The following is a 22,135-nucleotide window of genomic DNA, read 5'->3' on the forward strand; positions in this document are numbered from 1 at the left end:
TCCCATTCTCTAGGCGTTGTTGTCAGGGTTCCTGACACTATGTGCATCGACTTGCGAAGTTTTACATCCACCTTCTCAACGTTTTTGCTTCAACCCCACACTGGAGCGCAATACTCCTCGGTGGAATAGCATAGTGCCAGGGCGGACGTTCTCAGGAATGCTTTTTAGCGCCCCAAGTCGATTCCGCCAGCTTCCGGGCAACTCCTTCGAGATGCATCCGATAGGTAAGGCTGTGGTCCAGCGTCACCCCTAAGTATTTTGGATATGGCTAATATGGGAGTGGCTTGTCCCCGACGAGTATGTTCAGTTTGCGTGTGTGCCATGCACTGCATAGGTGGAATGCAGTGGCCACGGTTTTCGAAGTGTTCATCTTCAAGTACCACTTGTTGAGAATAGGATTTGAGTCTGGTGACGTCCTCGCTGAGTACGCTCTCGAGACGGCTCCACACTTTACTTTGAGTAACGAGTGTCCAGTCGTCCGCGTATCCCAGCCTCAGGGAGGAAGTGTTCGGCATGTCGCTAATGTTAACGTTAAACAACATTGGGGCTAGTACCGACTCCTGTTTGTTACACAAATCAAATGATGGTATAAAAATTAATCGTTTTCATTTCACGACAAATGTAATTATCTGGCCGCTGGGGTGAGCTATGATAAATTCTTTAAAAGCTTACAAATGCAAGCAGGTGGAATGATGGTTTCCTTTTGAATGGATTGAGAATCTTGCCAAATTAGATAGCTGGCACTTCCTTCACACGGAACAGTTTATAGCAGTTTAAAAGGAGCCAATATTACGATAGAAGAATACAATGAATGTATGATGGTGTCGGGAACATACAATATGAGCACATTCGTGAATATTTCATTTTGCATAATAATCGAGACATCGAACCGTTTATTGGAGTAATTGACAAGATGACTGACTTTTACCGAGCTCGATGTATTGATATGTTTAAAACAGAATAAGTTTACCTGGTTTAACACTGCGTTTTTTGTTCAAAAATTAACCTTTGCATATCTACTTTACTCTGTTTGACAAAAACAAGGTGATTTACTAGATCTCATCAAGAAAAATATTGTAGGTGGGCCAATCGATATCATGAAATACAGAAAACTGTCATCCAAAAAGAAACGGTTGGAAATGAAGCAAAAATTTGTGGAGGAGTATTTGGCTTAGATGCCAATGCATTGTACCTATATTGTTTAATGCAGGACATGCCTACAGGGGCCTTCATCAGACGCCGAGCACCGGATTTTAAAGCGAAGGTTTCTTATCATTATGGTCGGATGGCTCTAGAGTGGCTAGTGTATGTATCGGCAAAAGAGAGTATTTCCATACGCCATATATTTAATGGAAAAGAGAAAGTAGTCGGACAGAGAAAGATCCCTGTAGATTGATGGTGTAAAGAAACCCAAACGATTTACCAATTTCATGGCTGTTACTGTTAATGGCACGGTCATAACTGTCACCCAAATCATGGGAAGCTCGTTAATGAGACCAGAAGAAAGCCAATGAGAGAGTTGAGAGAGGAAACAGCAAAACATTGAGACTATATTACAGCCTTTGGATACGTAGAAATTTGGAAATGTGAGTGAAAAGCTGTAAAAAAATAGCATGTCAATTAGTGGTTGATTTCGAACACTACTTTGTCGGTACCACTATCAACCCGTGGATGTCCATGAAAGAAAATACCATATTCATCGCATTCACCTGATGCTTTGATCATTGGCACGTAGTTAAAAAAATGGTGGTCAATCTTAACCCAAAACAAGCCATAATCCAAAATAAAAGAAGGAGCATTTTGGCTATGAAAACTATGGTCGTGGTCTCCCTAGGTAATTCCCTCAGAGTAAACAGCTTGAATTTAATCACGGGCCAACTTCAGTTTGCTGCCTAAGCAACGTGTCAACAAAAGGTTGGTTGGATGCGCATGACATTACTAATGGTCAATTGTAACATAGTTTGGGTCATTTGCATAAAAGTCTGGGTCACGTTTTGACGCAGTCAGAAGACCTTATCTTTCTATAGATAATATTTTACAGGAGTAGAGAGAGGAATGCTTTGGCGGTGCACGATGAAATGATATAAACCAGAAGATGAAAACGTTCATGCTGATAGAAATGAATAAATTCAACTTCTTACATCTCTTTAATGGGTTGTACTCATTCCGACCTAATACATACCTGCCTACTTGAAAAGTTAAAAAAATGGTAGCGCTTTTGTTAACTTTTACATCAGAACTTTGTCATCACAAAGATTTACGGGTTCAATTCCCATTGATGTCACCATCTGTAGCCCGGGTTCACTCTCCGCTGGCGCACACCTCCAATTTTCCCGGGTTCAATCCCCATTGGTGTCTACCTCCAATAGTCCTTTTTTTCTCTCGCCAGTGATTTCTCATTGGCCCGGTTTAACTCCCCACTGATGTCCATCTTCCATAGACCCGGGTTCACATATGATTGGTGTCCATCTGTCATTAACCAGTTCGCTCCCCATTGTTTTCCGACTCCCATAATCCCAGTAAATTCCCCATTGGAGTCCATATCCTGTGGTCTCGGGATCACTCTCCAGTGGTGCCCACCTCCCATCATCCCTGGTTCACTCCTCACTGGTGTCTGTCTCCAAAAGTTCCAAGTTCATTCGTGACTGGTGTCATTATCCCAAAGCGCAGTGTCCACCTTCCATGATATAGTTCACTCCCCACTGGTGTCAATATCCGGTGGTCCCACTTCACTCTCCATCGGTGTCCATAGCCATAACAACGGTTCATTCGGCACTGGTGCAATCTCCCATCATTGTCCCGGGTTCACTCCCCTGTGGTGTCTCAGTGGTGTCCAACTCTCATGGCCCTATGTTCACTCTCCACTGGAGCACATATCTAGTTGTTTCACATTTACACACTTGTGGTGTTCACCTTCCATGGTCCCGGGTTCACTCCCCACTGGTGACCATACTTGGTAGTACTGTGTTCAATCCCCATTGGTGACTATCTCTCAGAGATAATTGATAGGTCTCTTGTAGAAAAATCTTGGAAATTATCTCTCTCGTCTGTCTGGAATTTAGTAATGTATTTATGACTTTATTGATTTTTTTTGTTGGCTGAAGAAGGGTTTTGAGCCCGAAACGTTCCGTGTTTGGTATTTGTTTTTTTTTGAAGCTGTTATATTCATTTTTTAATTACTATTTACAGGCCACAGCTTCTGGCAGCCTAGTATCAGTTTTACATGAATCTCAAATGGTGACCAAGCCTACAATAATCCCATTCCTTACAGAATATTGTTGGATAATTTAATAATCTATAGGATAATGACCCCTTCCATGGACAGTCTGTGAAATCTTTGACTAAATGAGCCAATAGGATAGAGAGAAAGATAAAGGGAGTTAATGTGACTCGTATAGAAGGGAAGAACACAAAACAGACGACGTTTCAGACTGTCTCAAGTAAAAATTATATATATATATATATATATATATATATATATATATATATAGATTGTCGTGATATTTGAAACATTATAGGTAAAATGTGTGTGTGTGTGTGTGGGCAATGGAAGATATATATATATATATATATATTATATATACATATATATATATATGTATATATATATATATATATATATATATATATATATATATATATATATATATATAGAGAGAGAGAGAGAGAGAGAGAGAGAGAGAGAGAGAGAGAGAGAGAGAAAGAGAGGATAGGGAAGAGAGCCGCAACCGTATTATAAATCAAGAATAAGGTAGGGGGACGGTGGAAAGGGGGAGGGGGATGTTGTTGAAGAAAACATGACGACGATAGTGAAATCTATATTTACAGCTTGTTTCAACTAAAGTCTGGGAAGTGTGGACCACGCCCAATTAATTGAGGTTTAGATATTTAACCACCCCAGCAAGACAAAGAAGAGAAGTCACGTTTAATATATCCGGGCATCTCGATCATTAATCTTTCTAACAAAGACAGAATGCTTTTATTACATTTAGGGGGAAAGACTTTCTTCATAGACCATCAATTATTATAACCATCAATTTGTCAACAAACTCTGAATCCGAAGACTTCCAGTTTCTGTTTAAGAAGATTTGTAAAGTTGGAGATGTTTTTGACCCATTATAAATGAAAATGATTTCCGGCTGAAAACTAAAAAAATAATTTTTCCAGTGAAAAACTGTGATAATCTTAATTACAAGTCCCGCAAATAAGAAAATAGTTATGTTTTGTTTCCATTGTACCCACATCCAAGATTTCATTCCTGCTGGAATACTAAATTATGTAGTATCTTCAGTGTGTGTTGTGTGAATATTTTCAATTCATCCACAGGTAAGAATGCAAATGAATTATGTGTATAGACTTGCGAGTACTTAGTTTTAAGTCTTATAACCTAAAATGTTGAATGTAGTTATCTTTTAAAAGCTGTTTTAATTAAGACAATACATTTTCATTTTTCATTACAACACTAAGCCATAATTTTCAACGGTTATGTTCATGTGAAAGACTCTCCTTTTATTAACCTATTTTCTCTTTTTGAAACCCACTGTATCAATATCGTATTAAGTCTATGTAAAGCAGACACTGAGAAGCTATTATTATTTTAAAAGTTTAAATGGACATATACAATGCTACAAAACAGCAACACTGGTTCTAAGTGCCATGGATCTGCTCCAAAATATATTCATGAACTCAAAACCCCTGTTCCTCAGATGTTATTATTATGCACCCCTTAGAACAAGTTCTAAATGGAGCTAACAGAGATTTTTTTTTCATAATTGGACCGTCAATGTGGAATAAATTCCCCTTTGAGGTTTGAAATTCAGAATCCCTGTAGGCGTTCAAAAGTTTTCTTTGCTTGATTTCTTTTTCTTTTTCTTTTTATTGTATACTTATAACATTTGCACGTACATCGATCTTGATATGTTGATAACTTTTTAAATATTGAATATGTATCCGTTTTAATCTAATACGAGGGCTCTTTCATAATTAACCGAAAAATGCCTGTAAAATCCGCGTTTTTTATGCTATCAACAAAATTCTTGTACATGTTAATACCTTGACTCGTCCTTCATTTCTCTACGTAACAGCCAAGTCTGTCGACACACTTCTGCCAACGCCGCACCATGGAATAGATACCCTCTCGGAAGAAATTTCCGTCAAGGTTTTGTAGCCATTTCCGCACATGGTCAACAAGCTCTTCATCGACATCAAAGCGCTTTCCTGCCAGCTCACGTTTCAGTGGCCCAAATAGGTGATAATCAGATGGTGCGAGGTCTGGACTGTGTGGTGGGTGTGGCAAAATCTCCCATCCATATTTCTCTAGCCAACCTTGCGACACTCGTGCTGTGTGGGGTGTAGCGTTGTCGTGTTGCAAAATGACCCCGTTGGTCAACTGCCCTGGGCGCTTTCTGCGAATGGCCTCCCTAAGCTTGTCAAGAGTTTGGCAGTACCTTGCAGCATTGATTGTTTCTCCAGGTTGTAAGGTTTCGAACAGGATAACACCACGACTGTACCAGAAAACAGTTCCCATTATTTTCTTTGCTGACCGCATGACTTTGAATTTCTTCGCGACAGGTGAGGATGGATGTTTCCATGTCATCGAATCTTGCTTTGTTTCTGGGGTGCAATGGTGCAACCAAGTCTCATCACCGGTGACTCTGCTGTCAAGAAAAGTCACATCGTACCCTAGAAAGTCTCAGTCGGCGTTGGCAGTGTGCCCGTGAACCCTGCGTGAGCTCTTGCTTCTTCTCAAAAGTTCCCTGCAGATGTCCAATCTTTGTTCTTTATGATTGTCTGTCAATTGCTTAGGAACCCATCTTGCGCTGACTTTTCTGTAGCCAAGTTCATCAAATACAATTCTATGGGCAGAAGTTTCCGAAATTTCAAGACTGCTTGCGATTTCATGAAGTTTCAACCTCCTGTCTTGACGAATAAGCTCATCAACTCGCTTCACATTGTCTTCTGGCGTCGCAGTTATCGAACGCCCTCTCCCTTCCCTGTCTGTCAAGTCGGAATGGCCGGCTTCAAACAAATTACACCAGTGATAGACTTGTGTACGGCTTATAACGTGCTCACCATATACACTCTGAAGTTCTTTATGAATTTCTGTAGGATTCAGACTTTTGGCGTTCAAAAAACGTATGACAGCTCTGATTTCCTCCTTTGACCAAGTTTCAAGGTGGGCCGCCATCTTTAAAATCGTCTAGAAATTCATTGTGCAAAATGATGCACTTCATAATTTCTGGGAATATCCGTAAGGAAATAAGGAATATCATGTCATTTACAGAATTTAAAAATCTCCACTGGTTGCTGAGCAATGGGCATTTTTCGGTTATTTCTGAAAGAGCCCTCGTAGCTATGGTAATTTTGTCATGAATATATATATATATATATATATATATATATATATATATATATATATATATATATATATATATATATATATATATATGAGTGTTAGTAGGTACTTGTAGGTACGAGAGTGCTCGATAATTAGAGCATACAAAAATAAATAAATTCACTCACGTGTCAGTGTCACGATGCAAATTACAAATTCGAACACTGAAATTGTAACCGTTCATGCCGTTTGGTTTCGAGTTCGAGGCTGGTGATTGGACCGTTAGAAGCCGGGAATATAGAGCACATAATAGGTATCCCGTTTATTGTTGTTTACTTTGTAGATAATACACCTTTAGTGAAAACAAATATGCACAAATGACATTTTATATGAGTTAGATTCATCACATATGGCTAAATTCTTCTGAAAATTAGGGTCTAAATAATTCTTGTTTTGTTCAAACAAGCGCATTTATTTTGAATAATGAACATTACCGTGGTCTAAAAATAGATAGAAAGTAATTTTTGATAAATTTTATCATTTTTTACATAAAATATCACTATCTAGACAACATTTGATGCGTGACCGAATATTTATGAGTATGCGCATCCTTTGCCACCTAACAACCATATCTTTATGGTCATTTTCTTCTATAAGTTGCTATGGAATGTGAGCGATCGAAAGTAGGGATACGTGTTTTACACGTGCGGCCAGTCTCTTTGATTCGACAGCGTCAGTATCTGCTCAGCTTTATAACGTAGGTGTGTTACTCACATCAACAATTCTTACCAAAGGTTAAGGTAAGCGCCCAAAATTGGAAGACATTTGTTTCATTGTAACAAGTGAAATAAGTGCGCAGCAATTTTTTCAAAGTAATGATTTTATCTAAAAGAGCTCTATAATCGCCATTTTGTTCTCTACTCCTGTACTGCAATAGATTCCTCATTTTCTGATCAGATGGTAAAGAAAAGAGGTAAGACCCCCGTGTTCAAAGTAGCTGTGCGGATTGACCCTGGGACTCTGCTGGGCACCTGTTTTGAACCAGGAACATTTAAAATTGAAACCCATGGAGATTATATAGAGGATAATGGAAGGCTAATATTAGAGAGGAAGAAACCGAGAGACTCTGGGATGTGAAGAGCTAATAAGCTGAGAGTAAACCCAAGACTTTGACTTTGAGATGTAAACACCAGTCAGAATTAAACCTAGGGCTATGGATGGCGGCGCCGATGGGGATTAATCTGGAGTCTGTAAGATGTAGAATCAAATGGCGGAGTCAATTCTGAATGGACACAAGAGGAATGTAATATTTTTCTAGATGTCTCCATGTGCATTCAAGAGTGTATAGGTATTGACACCAGCGGGGTATTAACTCGGGACTATAGGAGGTAGACACCAGCGGGAGTGAACCCAGGGCTATGACAGGTGGACACCACTAGTGATTAAACGTAAAACCACTGGTTATAGACTCAAGTAGGGAGTGAGCTGGGGCTAAGTGAGGTGGACACTAGTGAAGAGTGAATCCGGGACTTTGGGAGGTGGACACCATAGGGGAGTGAGCACAAGGCTATGAGAGGCTGACATCAGTGGGGAGTGAACATGGGGACAACTGGATATGGACACCAGTGAGGAGTGAAGCGGGGTCTTTGAGAGATAGTCACCACTGGGGATTGAACACAGTACAACCAGGTATGGTCACCAGTGGGGAGTGATCCCGGGACTATGGAAGGTGGACACAAGTGAGTAAATGTGGAACCACTAGACATGTGCTCCAGTGGAGGGTGAACATAGGGCTATGAGAGGTGGAGACCACTGGGAAGTGAATCCGAGACAATGATGGGTGATTGCACCAGTGCCGAATAAACCTTGGTTATGGCTATGGACACCGCTGGAGAGTGAACTGGGACCACCGGATATGGACACCAGTGGGGAGTGAACTGGGAATCATGGAAAGTGGGCGCCAGTGGAAAATGAACATTGGGCTTTGGGATATGGACACCCGTCAGGAATGAACTTGGAACTTTAGGAGACAGTCACAAGTGGGGAGTCAGCCCGGGATGATGGGAGGTGGACACCACTGAAGAATGATCCAGGATATGGACTCCAATTAGGAGTTAACCCGGGACTATGGAAGGCGGACAACAATGGGGAGTGAACCGAGTAATGAGAGGTGGAAACTAATGGAAAGTGAACCCGGGGCTATGGAAGGTGGACATCAGTGGGGAGTGAACCCGGGCCAATGAGAATTCACTGGCGAGAGAACAAATGACTATTGGAATTAGACACCAGTGGGGATTGAACCCGGGACTATGGGAGGTGTGCACAAGTGGGGAGTGAACCCGGGCGACAGAAGATGGACATCAATGAGAATTGAACCTGGGGATATGAGAGGTGGATACCAATAGGGAGTATAAGAGGAACCGCGTAATATGAACACCAGTGGGGAGTGAACACGGGAATTTGGGTGGTAGACGCCAGTGGGGAGTGAGCTCAGGGTTATAAGAGATGATACCATTGGAGATTGAACCTGGATCTATGGAAGGTAGTCACGAGTTAGGAATGAACCCAGGACTTTGGGAGGTGGACACCAGTGAGGATTATACCCGGAACAATGAGCGGTGCACATAAAAGGGGATTGAGCCCGGGTCCATGGATGGTGGACACCAGTGAGGATACAACCCAGGATGGTGGGAGGGGATCACCAGTGGGGAGTGAACCCGGGGCTATAGGAGGTGGGCACCAATGGGAATCGAACTCGGGGCGATAGGAGATGATACCAACGGGAAGTGAACCCAGGGCTATGGGATATGGACATCAATGGGAATTTAACCTGGGGCTATAGGAGGTTGTTACAATTGGGGATTGAACCTGGCCGATGAACAACCACTGTAGAGTGAACATGGCACCACTGGGGAGTGAACCCCGGTTTATTGATAGTGGATACCAATGGGGAGTAAACCCAGGACTATGGGAGGTGGACACGAATAGGAATTGAACTATTATTGAAGTGAGAATTCATGAACCCAAAAAAATATTACAAATATTGTCAACAACTCACGATGTCGTTAATAATACCAGCGACAACTTAATACTGAACTAGACAACTTTACAAACAACAACACACCAAACGAAGCATGGTCACGTGTACGAAGTGTAAACATAAATACTGCAATTCAAACCGCCGAGATAACTACAACCAAACGACAAGGCCGTACGTATGACACCATCATAGCTCAATTATCTAACAAGCAAAAGGATTTGCGAATAAGAATACAAGATTCGAAAAAGAAAGGAGAAAGAGAGAAACTAAATTAATATGAAAGAAACAAAATATTACACCCCATAAGACAAAGAGTAATCGAAATTAGAAATAAAGAGTTGGACAAAAAAAGTTGATAATATTAGTAAATGCAACAACGATCAAGCAATGTACAAATGTGTGAGACTAATAAATCAAAGAACATTTGAAAACCCAAAGATAGAGGACGACTCGTGCAAATTAATTATTAACCCCAATGACATTTCGGATATTCTTTTTGAATACGATAAAACAAAATTTCAAGACAACACAACGACACATGTCAGATCATTTGAGGAAAATCCTCGACCACTATTTAAACCCATTACATCAAAAGAAGTGAGAAATGCTTTTAAAAGTCTAAATAACAACAGAGAACCGGAAGAATATGCAGTAAGCGCTGAACTTCTACAATATGAACCACCCTTATTAGATGAACACATAGCAGACATTTTCAATCAGACCTTTGAAAACACCAGAGCCTGGATATTAATAAAGCGGAGCTGATATCAATACAAAAGACAGGAAAACCAAAGAATTTGAGACCATTACTCTGCTTACCACAATTAGAAAATCGCTCTTCTGATCACTAAATAGATTTAGACCGATTGTTGGAAATTATTTGTACATAGTCAAAGCGGGTTTAAGAAGGAGGGAAGTACTGCAGATGTAGTTTGGACCCACAAATGGGTTGCTGCCAAAACACTGTAAAAATAGAAACAGTTATAACTATAATAGATGTCTGCCGCGTTCGATAATATCAATCGCCAATCCTTGTTAAATATTATGAAAGGAATAGTTATGGAAGATGAATTTAGATTAATCCGATTCCTTATAAGTGAAATATGGATAACGACCAAAATAATCGGGGCTTCAGAGAATAAATCATTCATTGGTAACATTGGTACACCTAAAGGAGACAGCTTAAGCCCTGTTTTATTTATCATTTACCTAGAAAATGCTTTAAAAGTTGTGCGTAAATCTGTACCTCCTTCGGCCCAATTTCGTTTTGTTACAAACCCTATTGGAAATTGCATATGCAGACTACATTGTCATTATTGGCCTCAAACAAATCAGTGTAAATGGCATCTAAAGAGCCTTATAAAATCAACAACTGTACGTTAATACTTACAAAACAGATGTAACATTACTGTCAAGGAAGAAAGATGAATAGAGGGCCACGAAAAAGTAGGATCATTAATAGGAGACAAGGAAAGCGAAGAAAGAAGAAATCGTTTATCGATAACTGCAATAAATAAATTATTGCATATATGAATTAGAAAAGATAATTAAAAATAAACATTACAATCAAATTAGACACAACCCTTGTAAAATACGTACTTATATACAACTGCGGAACATGGGCACTGACTGGAACCGAAGAGCACAAATTAGACAGATTCTATAGAAAACAATTGAAAAGAGTCCTGAATATACGATACCCCACAAAAATAAGCAATAAAACACTATATGAAAAATGCAATAAAAGACTCTTATCCATTCAAATCCTGGAGGCAAGATGGCGGCGTTTTGGGACCATACTCAGAAAGGATGAATATATACCAGCAAATAAAACCATAAATACTTATTTCACCCCATCTTGACACAAAAAGTATCAAGTTAGACCACCCACGTCTATTCACATTGTCCTCAAAAGAGACATAAAACGCCTTCAAAATAACAAGAATTAAAATCAAAGGAAGACCGAGTGAAATTGGAAACAACAGCAAAAGACTGTGAACTGTGAACGGAAGTGACACAGATGATTAGAGAGGCAGCCAAGGCGTCCCAATCGGATGATTAGTAAGAAAAAGTCCTTAAGTCAGTCAGTAATTCATATAAATGTATGAATATATATAAGGCTAACGTCCAGATAGCATGATATAAAAAACTGATATGTACTCCTGGAGCAGGAGTACCCGTCTGTGCGAGGTAACAGCTAACTAAACCATACTATTAAAATATGTTCACATTAGATGTAGCAAAGTCAAAATGATATCATGCATATAAACCTCATAGGAATAGAGATGTAAAAGTATTAAGAAAAACTGTAGATTAAGGCTATAGATTAGAAAGAATTTAAGAAAGTTAACTGAATGTAATCCACTCACCCCTTATTAAAGAACAATAACACCCCTGAATCAAAATAAACACGTCTGTTCTTGACGATACTTTTCTTGGACGGAATGTCTGGTTGTGGGTGCAAGGTTTATATAGAACGCTAGCGTTCTTGTTTTGATGCTAGGGTTGTGGCGTGTCTGCCAGATTTTTTGCATTACTCGTCAGATGTTGGCGTAGTTTCAGCGAGTTATCATAGAGGTGCAAAATATCGTCGACGTGTTAATTGCTTGTCAGCTGGGAAATGCCATATCGTTAATTCCCCTTGTGACATTCGCGTCTGAAGGTCCTAGGTTCGAGTCCCACTATGAGTCGCGCATAATTGAGTCCTTCCTTGGAAAAAGGGTCATTACTCACACCCTTTCTAGGTACTTGGCATAACCCTGGCCGTTAACAGGGTTGTCTATGACGGGAAACGTGTATTATTCCCTCATCTTGTCTTGTTCTATATGTTAATTGTTGTTGTTGTTGACTCGTTATCCCTTACAAAGCGCTTTGCGTACGGTTTGTGGATATCGCGCTATATAAAAGCTCAAGGTTTTTTGTTTTTGTTTTGTATCTTTTTACCAGACTTAGCGAATATGGATCATTTTGTGTTCAGTTTGGTACTTCTATCCGTTTGTTCCTGTGCTGGTAAATGGATCAAGCCAACTACCCAATTGTATGACAAGGACTATTGCAGTTGGTTGTTGAACCAGAACGGTGAATATGTGAATTATCGAAACACTGATGACCTCAAAAATGGAAACAAGAACAAGATTACCATCAAGTTGAAGATAAAAGAGAACGATAGGAATTATGAGTATGGAAACGTTTATTCCTGTGATCCTTCAATGTAAGTTGATAAGGCATTTTTGATAGTCCTAGTAGTAGTAGTAGTAGTAGTAGTAGTAGTAGTAGTAGTAGTAGTAGTAGTAGTAGTAGTAGTAGTTGTTGTTGTTGTTGTAATATTAGAAGTAGTAGTAGTAGTTGCAGTAGTAGCAGCAGTAGTAGGAGTAGTAGTAGTAGTAGTAGTAGTAGTAGTAGTAGTAGTAGTAGTAGTAGTAGTAGTAGTAGTAGTAGTATTAGTAGTATGTAGTAGTAGTAGAAGTAGTAATAGTAGTAGAAGTAGTAGTAGTAGTTGTTGTTGTTGTAGTAGTAGTAGTTATAAATGGCGTCTATAGCGCTTGTCACGGGCTCTAAGCGCTTAACAGTTGTATGAAATAAAAGATTAATTTAAGACAATTGTAGATGGAAAATTCATACGAAATGAATTTAACAACAACAAAATATGATAATATTGTAGCGAAATATGACGTAAAAAAATAAAAATTTAAACGATATTTGAAAATTGACAACGAATCAGAGCATCTCATATGTGATGGGAGAGAGTTCCCAAAAACATGTGGCGCCGAAAATTGAAAGGATTGCTGACTTATATTACGCAAGGTCTTTGGTTTTGACAAGGATTGATTGGTCATTGCTTGACCTCAATTTCAATTGAGGACATAGATGGAAGGTCGTTAAAATAGGAGAGATTGTTAGTGCTCAAGGACTTGTAGACAACAGTATATATCTTATAGCCAATGTAACTCACGGAGAAGGAGAGTTGTCTTATAGTGTTTATTTCATACACTGAGTCTGGCTGAGATATTTTGAGCAACAGAAAGTTTACACATTGCCTGTTTAGCTAATTTCGCCCAAAGGGAGTTACAATAGTGCAATTTGGATAGAACAAAGGAATTAATCAAATATCGTGCTATATACTTTGGAATTAAATCGTGCAGACAAAGCAAGAAAGAAAAAAATCACCCAAAAAATTGGTCTAAATCGACAGGGGATCGAACCTCAGACCGTCTGATTACCGATTTGACATGCTTCCATTACACCACCGAGGCTCCCAATAGTTGGGACAATTTTGTTACCTATATTCTTCACAAAGGTACGCATTTTACGTTGTGAACCCTCGCTTACATCAACAACACATACATTGAACACGAGAGGACGACGACGAGGACGAAAACGGAGACGACAACATTACATTTGAGTTGATCCATTATACTTTTTGACTATTTAAGATTAAGAAATTAAGGAGCAGCACCAGTGTAAGATAAAGATTTGAACAAGTGTATGAAAGGTGCCATCAATGTACATAGATTGCATGGTGTTATTTACATTGCTTGTCATGGAAATACCTTTATCAATGATGACGCCAAGGTTTTTACTTGATTGGAAAATTCTATTGTACAATTTCCTAGATCAATACCTGATTTATTTTCCTGTTTAATCCTCTCCCTACCGACCATTTTCAGTATATTCCCAAAATGACAGGCTTACCGAGCAGAAAAATTGATTTTTAAAAACTCAAATAAGCTCTCTACAAAGCAACTTTATGTTCTTATTAATTAAAAAATGATCATTCTTCAAAGTTTGTGATGTACAAAATATATCTGAATAAGAAAATAAATGTATATTGCCTCGTAACCAATGTTTCGGTTTTTCTGTAGGTGGTAAGGAGAGGGTTAAGAATACTCGGCCTTCCACACATTCAGATCTCAGTTTTATAATCGTTTATGTTTAACTTGTTTTGGTACATCAATGATTTAATCTCGTTAAAACAGCTCGGGAGTATTTGTATTAAGAATTGTAAATCACTAGCGGGTACTGAATCATACATTTGTTTATGATCTGCATAAAATTGATAACTCGGAATAAATCAGGACAACCAACTAGAAATGGGCTGTATATCTACAATAAAAAGGACAGGGCCAAGAACAAAGCCTTGTAGCACTCCAGCGTTTTGTAAAATTGCTCTGATAGAACACTTTTGGCCGCGACAGTCTGCCATGGAAGCTGTAAATATGATGTAAACCATTTAAGGGCAATTCCTTGTAGTAGTAGTAGTAGTAGTAGTAGTAGTAGTAGTAGTAGTATTAGTAGTAGTAGTAGTAGTAGTAGTAGTAGTAGAAGTAGTAGTAGTAGTAGTAGTAGTAGTAGTAGTAGTAGTAGTAGTAGTAGTAGTAGTAGTAGTAGTAGTAGTAGTGGTAGTAGTAGTAGTAGTAGTAGTAGTAGTAGTAGTAGTAGTAGTAGTAGTAGTAGTAGTAGTAGTAGTAATCGCAATATTATTATTAGTAGTAGTTGTTATTATTGTAGAAGTGGTAGTGGTGCTTTTGGTGGTGTGGGTGATGGTGATACGAAGCTTGTTAAAACGTTGACAATTCCAATTTCAAATTTTAGGTAAAATAAATAAGAAGTTATAGTGGAATAGACTAATTGCTGGGTAGAGGGGTTATGGGGAAGTGGACAGATAAATGGCAATATTTACGAAGCATCCACACGGCATATAGAGATAGATAGAGAGATAGATAGATAGACAGATAGATAGCTAGAGAGAGAGAGAGAGAGAGAGAGAGAGAGAGAGAGAGAAAGAAAGAAAGAAAGAAAGAAAGAGAGAGAGAGAGAGAGAGAGAGAGAGAGAGAGAGAGAGAGAGAGAGAGAGGTGTTGATATTTTAAGTTCAATTGTTCAAAGACTTTTCGCTTGGAGGAGAGTTATGCTGTTATCGTTTTTATAACAAACTTAAGGAATGTATTGTAACAATTTCCATCAATACGGCTGTTACCTTGGCAACACTGGCAATTATTAAAAACTGAATAACACACATGGCGACAAGTAATCAACAAGGTAAATAACCATGGAAATAAAATTTTGACAACAAAATTGAATAATCTGATTCAGAATTCTACGATCGTAAGATCAGTGTGCTCTGAATCTCTTGTGCAAAGTAAAACAAGATAAAAAGTCGTATTTATCCATCCATAGATTATTTTATCAATATTATTATGAGCCATATATGAGAAGAGCTTTCACATTTCATTATAAATGGTGAAACACCTTTTTGCCTTAGTAATTTTTCCTATACCCTACTTAAAACCAGAATAATAAAGTCAGTCAGTCATTTAGTCATTAGGTGATTAACTTAAACTTTCAACTATAGTCAGACTTTTAAAAATTAATGGCACGTGTTTGTCTGGTTATTCTCGGCTGTCTCTCTATCAAAAGAAAAAAATTGTTCCAACCTTTGAATCAATTTGTCTTAACTGAATATAGATTTTGGACCATGTTGATTCCATATTTAAAATGTTTTCCTATTTAAGACCTATAAAAAACTACTTTAAAACCATTGTCATAAATTTCGAGATTTTACACTGTAAATATGTAAAAAAGTTACGCCCCACCAAATATGACATAAATTCATAGTTTTTTAAAAAAAATCTCGTGTTGACACGTAGTTCCGGCTAGTGATTATGAGTTCACGTCATACTTGTTTCCGAATAAGAGCAATTCGCTTTAACTGCAATAAACTTATAACTTATGTAGTTTGCCTTATATTTTGAATTTATGATTTATTACTTATTATCTACATCATGTCGCAATTACAGATATGAAAGCTCTTGTTTTAAATGATTTGAAATACTGATTATATTATACTCAATATCCAGATGTATGTCCCAGGGAGAACGTGAGTTCTGGAAATAGGATCATTGATATTTTTGCAGGTGGTGAAGATACTGGGTATTTAGGAGAATGCCATACCACAATCTGTGGCCAATGCAGAGGGGTTTGAAGACTGGATAAGGAACCGTTTGCTGCATTTCCTCAAAGCACTCAGTCGTATTGCATTGGACAACACTTCAATTCTGTGGCCCATGATCACCTCAATGCTTCAACTTCGGCAACTATAAAAACTTATATGATTTCATGGCTCCAATCAGGCAGCACTACATGTTCGACTATTTATCAAAGGCTCAACTATACTCAAAAAGAAACAAACCAGAAACAGTTTTCAAAGCAGACTGTCTAATCAATGAGTTTTGAAACGAGGCTGCGCGACTTCCCCCATTTCACTGTGAGCGCAATCCAATAGAGCTCATTTGGACCCAAGTAAAGGGAAAGATTAGAGGTGGAACACCAAATTTACTCTCACCGACGAGCAATAAATTATATAACGCGAGAAGACCGGGAAAAGGCATCCCCCAACCTTAGCAAACTGGAGGAAAATTAGATTTCATTTGATAGAGTGATGCCACCAAATCATTCACTTCGTCCTTTTCCTCATCCTCGTCATTAGAATGTGATGATTGATGTATCCAGTATGTCTTTGTTGTTGTTGGTGGTGTTGTTGTAATTGTTGTTATTGCTGAACACATGTATATAATTATGTTGAAAAAATGTATCATAAATTGATAAATTTCTACTTTTGACCGGTTTACATTAAATTTATCTAATCCTCTTTGACAAAAACACAAGCTATTTCTATAAATTTTGCAATCAAAAAATGTTGAAAGTGCGTTATGTTCACCGGAAGAGTAATCATTTTGATACTGTAAATCATCTTTGAGTTACGATCCTTACTGGTTATCGATTTTAATATAAATGTTATAAGCGAAACCATTTCCTATTGTTTAACAAATAATGTATAAATATTTTTTTAATTAAGACAAATTGATTCAGAGATTCATACAAACTTTTGCAGCTGTGCATTGAGGGGCAGCTGAGAAAAAGAAGAAAAACACGCGCCACTTATTAAAAATCTGACTATAATATGTTAAGGAGAAGTGCGAAAAGACCTCATGTTACGTTCAAAGTGAGCGGAATGCAACATCACTCACCTTAGACACAAACATGTTTTCAAAAGATCAATTAAATTATCAGTCCATTCATACATTACACCGTAGGAAGCAGCGTGGTTCAGCGGTACGGTCTTTGCTTTGCACCTAAAAGGCTGTGTGATTTTAAATCGTATATGATCAACGAAGATTTTGTGTTACCAACTGAGTGAGCCAGTTATTATTTGTTGATTTAGCCACAAAATAGTACATGAAACTAACTTGAAATCAATATTTGCCCCACTGGTGATCAAAGTTTGATTACCTCTAGATACTGCAATTTTAGAAACATAAAAGCAACAATTTAGTTACACACCAAAATATATGCTTGAGTACACTCGTTTCCATTATTTTAAAATTGGTTTCCATCCCCAGTCTTGCACCAACAGAACCCCCAAGGTCCAATAAACGCGGACGCCGTTTTGTGGACATGTTTGGAATGGACGGCGGTTCCTTTGGGTAATATAATATCAACTACTATAGACGCAAACATGTTTTAAAAACACTCACAACCTACGACTTGGTATATTACAATGATATTGAAAAACAAGATGGCGGACTGCCATACATTAGATGGCTGTAATAGAGGGACGGCGCTCCGCTCGCCAAAAGGGTAAAAAGAAAACCTTTCACGAGACTATATACAGAAAGAACTATAACCTCGGACCTATATCCAAGAGCATTTATTTCCATGCAAAAAGGAAAGTATTTTTCAAATTTGGTATGGTATCAATTATTGATATTATGAGTATAAGATGGGACATAGATTTCAAAAATATGGGCTGTTTTCTTTTCTTGGTTGATTTTCAAAATGTTCTGTCAGTACTGTTAGTATTGAATGATGGTTGTCACTGTTGGAAACACTTGGTCTGATGAAAGTGTTTTTAACATTTTTGAGTTCTGTCGCTTTTAAACATTTTGTCAAAAATCATGTAAACAAATCTATTGTACCGTTTTTGTATATTAATTTTAATTTTGTACATTAATTTAGAAAGTGGGTGACCGTCTCTGGCGGATGGTTACAAATATTCCAGTTTTTTGAGTATGACAAAGGGAAATATGTATGAAGTAGGCTGTCGCACTCCAGCAGCTGCAAGCGGCAAACCTTTTAATTTCATCAGAAATCATGTGATTGATATGACACTTGAGGAGAGAGTGTGGTTTATTCCGGTGGCTTCTCTAACAAGTCTTCCTTGAGACACAGCTCATAAAAATGGATATCTATCTCATCCAGCCTCACACTCTTAAGGAAGTTTTGAATCATTTTAGGGACCTAAAAGTACAACTGACGCCACTTACCTTCTGTAGAGACATCACAAAATCTGTATCTTTTATTAAGGAAACATTTTGGAGGATACTCTTTTCAGAAAGATCCACCCAAAATGTCTTTGGCCAATCAACCTTAGTATTATTGAGGAGGCGATTGCCGTTGTAACAAAAACCGCAAAAGTGTTTTCTTCTTTTTCATCTTGTGAGGCCCGCAGATATATATTTTAGTGAGATGAAGGTTCAGCTGTTCGTGGGTGTTATCTTTACCAGTCATCGTCAGAGTTGAGGATGGACAGGGCAAAGGATAAATGCTTTGCGTAATAAATGATTTTAGGTTTTTGTAACCCGAGTCCATCGTTTGATCTCGGGCGTTTCTACTTTTGGCCAGTTAAGTCCGCGAGAGATCCTTTGCACGATCTTACAGTTTTTCCACCATCGCACCACGGCCTTGATGAATAGAAATTTGTGTTTAAATCCCACGGCTGCAATGTATCCATCTGTTGTTTTCGAGACTCTGATTTCCTTGTGGATGTGCAGAACTTTGGATTTTGGAATTGAGATTTCCATAGCTGCATCTTCTCGCGAACCTGTTGCATTGGATATTATACGTTCTGATTCGTCTTGGACGTTTTCATCTAGGAGGCTAACGTCGTCGGCATACTCGAGGGAGCTTATTGAGACTGGTTGGGTGCAAGCCAACAATAACTCCGGCATTTGGATTATCATGAACTTTGAAGATGTGCATGTGGCCGGCAATGAAAGCGATTGGTTGAAAATATATCCCCTTGGAGCACACCACGAGCGATATTAAAGGCTGCAGAGGTTTCTTAATATCCGTCGGGCATTCTAATTCTCATGCATCCCGATGCTGCCTCGAAGATGGTTTCGTTGATGCGACGAAGATTTACCGATGCTCCAGCCGAGCTGAGTGCGTTGTCTAGAAATTTGTTGCTTACAGTATCAAATTCTGCCTTATAGTCGATGAAGGTAACGACAACTGTGTTGGACACGTTGACGAGCATGTCAATTGCCCACGTCAGGATTCATATAATATCTCTGGTACCTTTGCTTTTTGGAAACCGGCCTGGCTGTCTGGTAAGCTATAAAGCTCTATGCTCAAACGCTTTGCAATTACAGCAGATATTAGTTTGTAGGCGTGACAGAGGAGGCATTTTGCACGGTAGTTTTTGAAGTCATCTTGTCCTTCTTTTTATAAAGCATAATAAACACACCTTTGATGATATCTCGAGGAAACTCCTCAGTGTCCCAGATTAGTTTAACTATGCGGAACACTTCTGCTGACGCGGTTGGGGAGTACTTGGTAAGCCGTCCCTCAGCCCGTTGATGCAGGATTGAGGTTCTTGATCTGTCATGTATTCTTCACGGCACACTGTAGATTCTCGTTGGGATGATATGTCAATATTTGTCTGTGCACATTTTTTGCTAAGGAATGTATTTCATTCAGAGAGGATTTTTTCCCCCGAGCAGACTATAGGTTCACCACTAAGGTCCTTCGATAGTCCTGGCGTATATGAACGGAGATTTTTAAAGCCTGAAAGTCATATGATTTTGATGGTTTTGATTTGTCCCTTTGGTTTTTGCCTTAAATGTGCACACTATTGCCCCATGGTCGTAGTGCCTTCCCCAGCGTTGTATGGATATGCCCCAGCACACCTTGCAGTCTTTCATTGAAGATGACCATCTGCTTGAAATCATGACATATTCGATTTGTGATTGTTTAAACTGAGGGTCCTTAGCAAGGTAAGTTGCATTGATTTTGCGTCTCAGGGGCTTGGAAATATGTTGATATTGCTGTAAGCTGAGATTGTCGCATACGTTCAATTACATCTTTGCCGGTTTTATTTGAGTGGTTATGGATACCACAATTTATCAGTGTTCCTACCCAATTTACTGTTAAAGTCTCCTAGAACTATAACACAGTCATGAGGTTTTGCTTTAGTAATCACCGATTTTAGTTGTTTGAGGGTGTCAGAATAGAAGGGTCTTTCCTTTCGATCTTGGTGTGGGATGTAAAACCCGGTAACAAGGAGGTTACATTGGGATGACCTCACACGAATGAAAGTTATTCTTGTTCCACAGCTGCCGCTGTGGGTGACACATCTCGAGACACGATCGGAGAGTACAATGGAAACACCGGCGTACGGATTCTGTGGAGGAGCTGGTTCCCCTTTGATGAAGTGTTTGTTACTCTTTAATTTGCCGTTGTCATGGGTTTCTGTAAGGACAAGAATGTCACAGAAATCCTTGAGATTTTCTTTCACAGTGTAGGAGAGACCGCCACAGTTCTAGGAAGAGACAGATAGTTGATCCGTGTAGTTGAGACTCCCTGAGCCCCTGGCACCAGTGATGTTGATGTCTTCGCACCCAGAACCACCCATTTTTCCAGAGGAGTGCATCATGGGAGCCACACCGCGACGTGAAGAAGGTAGACGCTTGTGGTTGCCACTCATCGTGAAGGCCAGTCGTCCTCAGATCCTCAGTTCAACACAAAATCATTAAGTGATTAAGAAAAAGGTTCAGCTAGTATCTTTTATAGCGAGAAGCGATAAGAGACCTCGTGTTACGTTCAAAGTGTGAGGAATGCTTTCAAAAGAACAATTGATTAATCAAACTATTCATACATTACACTGTAGGGGTAGCGTAGTTCAGAGGTATGGTCTTTTCTTCGTACATGAAAAGTATCGAGTTCGAAAACCCACTGCTTGAAAGAGTCACAAAGCCATTGATCAGTTTGTGGCGTTGCACGGCGGCTGATACCTGGGTTATTCCAGTCCTCCTCTTGAATAGATCCTAAAGACAAAATACATTTTCCCTATTTAATGGATTAAGGGATATTTATCTTTTTTATTTTATTAGATTATTACCTAACTCAAGAAAGGAATACTTTTCAACTATAGATTATTGAAATGGTATATGATCAACGAAAATTTTCTATTAAAAACTGAGTGAATCAGTTCTTATTTGTTTATTTAGCCAAGATGGTTTTATGAAACCAACTTGAAATCTATGATAGCTCTAACTGGTGAATGAAGTTTTGAATATCACTCTTACAATTAGAAAAAAATTAAAAGCAACCAATTAGTTACACATCAAGTAATGTGTTTGTAGTACTATTTTCCATTCCGTTTTTATTACATTTCATCCCCAGTAAAAAAACAAGGCCCACTAAATCAAAAAAACGTTGGAGTGGCAAGAAAAAGAAGAATGACAGGAAAGGCAGCAAGAACATGCTCAGTCCCAGCCTACTTGAAGGAGGGTTTAATAACATGGGAAAAGTTTTTGATTCAATTTTCGAGTAAAATAAAATCACTTATCATAGAAACAAAAATGTTTTCTAAATAAGTACTTACATTATCAGTCGTTTTATACTTTACATTTTATCAACTCCAAGGACATACTTTTGATTCCTTAGACTCTAAGTAATTGCCAAAATTATTTTTAATTTTCT

The 22,135-nt window shown here is 38.6% G+C and overlaps 1 protein-coding gene across 2 annotated transcripts in view; it reads left to right on the forward strand.

Moving 5' to 3' along the window:
* Nucleotides 1-3,871: 3,871 nt before the first annotated feature.
* The window catches only part of LOC144969989 (uncharacterized), a 37,346-nt gene continuing 19,082 nt past the window's right edge, over nucleotides 3,872-22,135 (forward strand). Inside the window, exons 1-4 of one of the 2 annotated variants that reach the window (XM_078909115.1) lie at nucleotides 3,872-4,326; nucleotides 12,321-12,585; nucleotides 17,773-17,856; nucleotides 21,836-21,982. In XM_078909115.1, the coding sequence (XP_078765241.1) occupies nucleotides 12,332-12,585; nucleotides 17,773-17,856; nucleotides 21,836-21,982 (485 nt within the window). In that variant the 5' untranslated portion in view covers nucleotides 3,872-4,326; nucleotides 12,321-12,331. The remainder of the gene's footprint in view (nucleotides 4,327-12,320; nucleotides 12,586-17,772; nucleotides 17,857-21,835; nucleotides 21,983-22,135) is intronic. The other variant, XM_078909116.1, reaches the window with a different exon arrangement.

The sequence above is a fragment of the Berghia stephanieae genome, chromosome 4 (assembly GCF_034508935.2).
Source record: "Berghia stephanieae isolate SIO BIC M18660-M18661 chromosome 4, UCSD_Bste_1.3, whole genome shotgun sequence".
NCBI classification, from domain to species: Eukaryota; Metazoa; Mollusca; class Gastropoda; order Nudibranchia; family Aeolidiidae; genus Berghia; species Berghia stephanieae.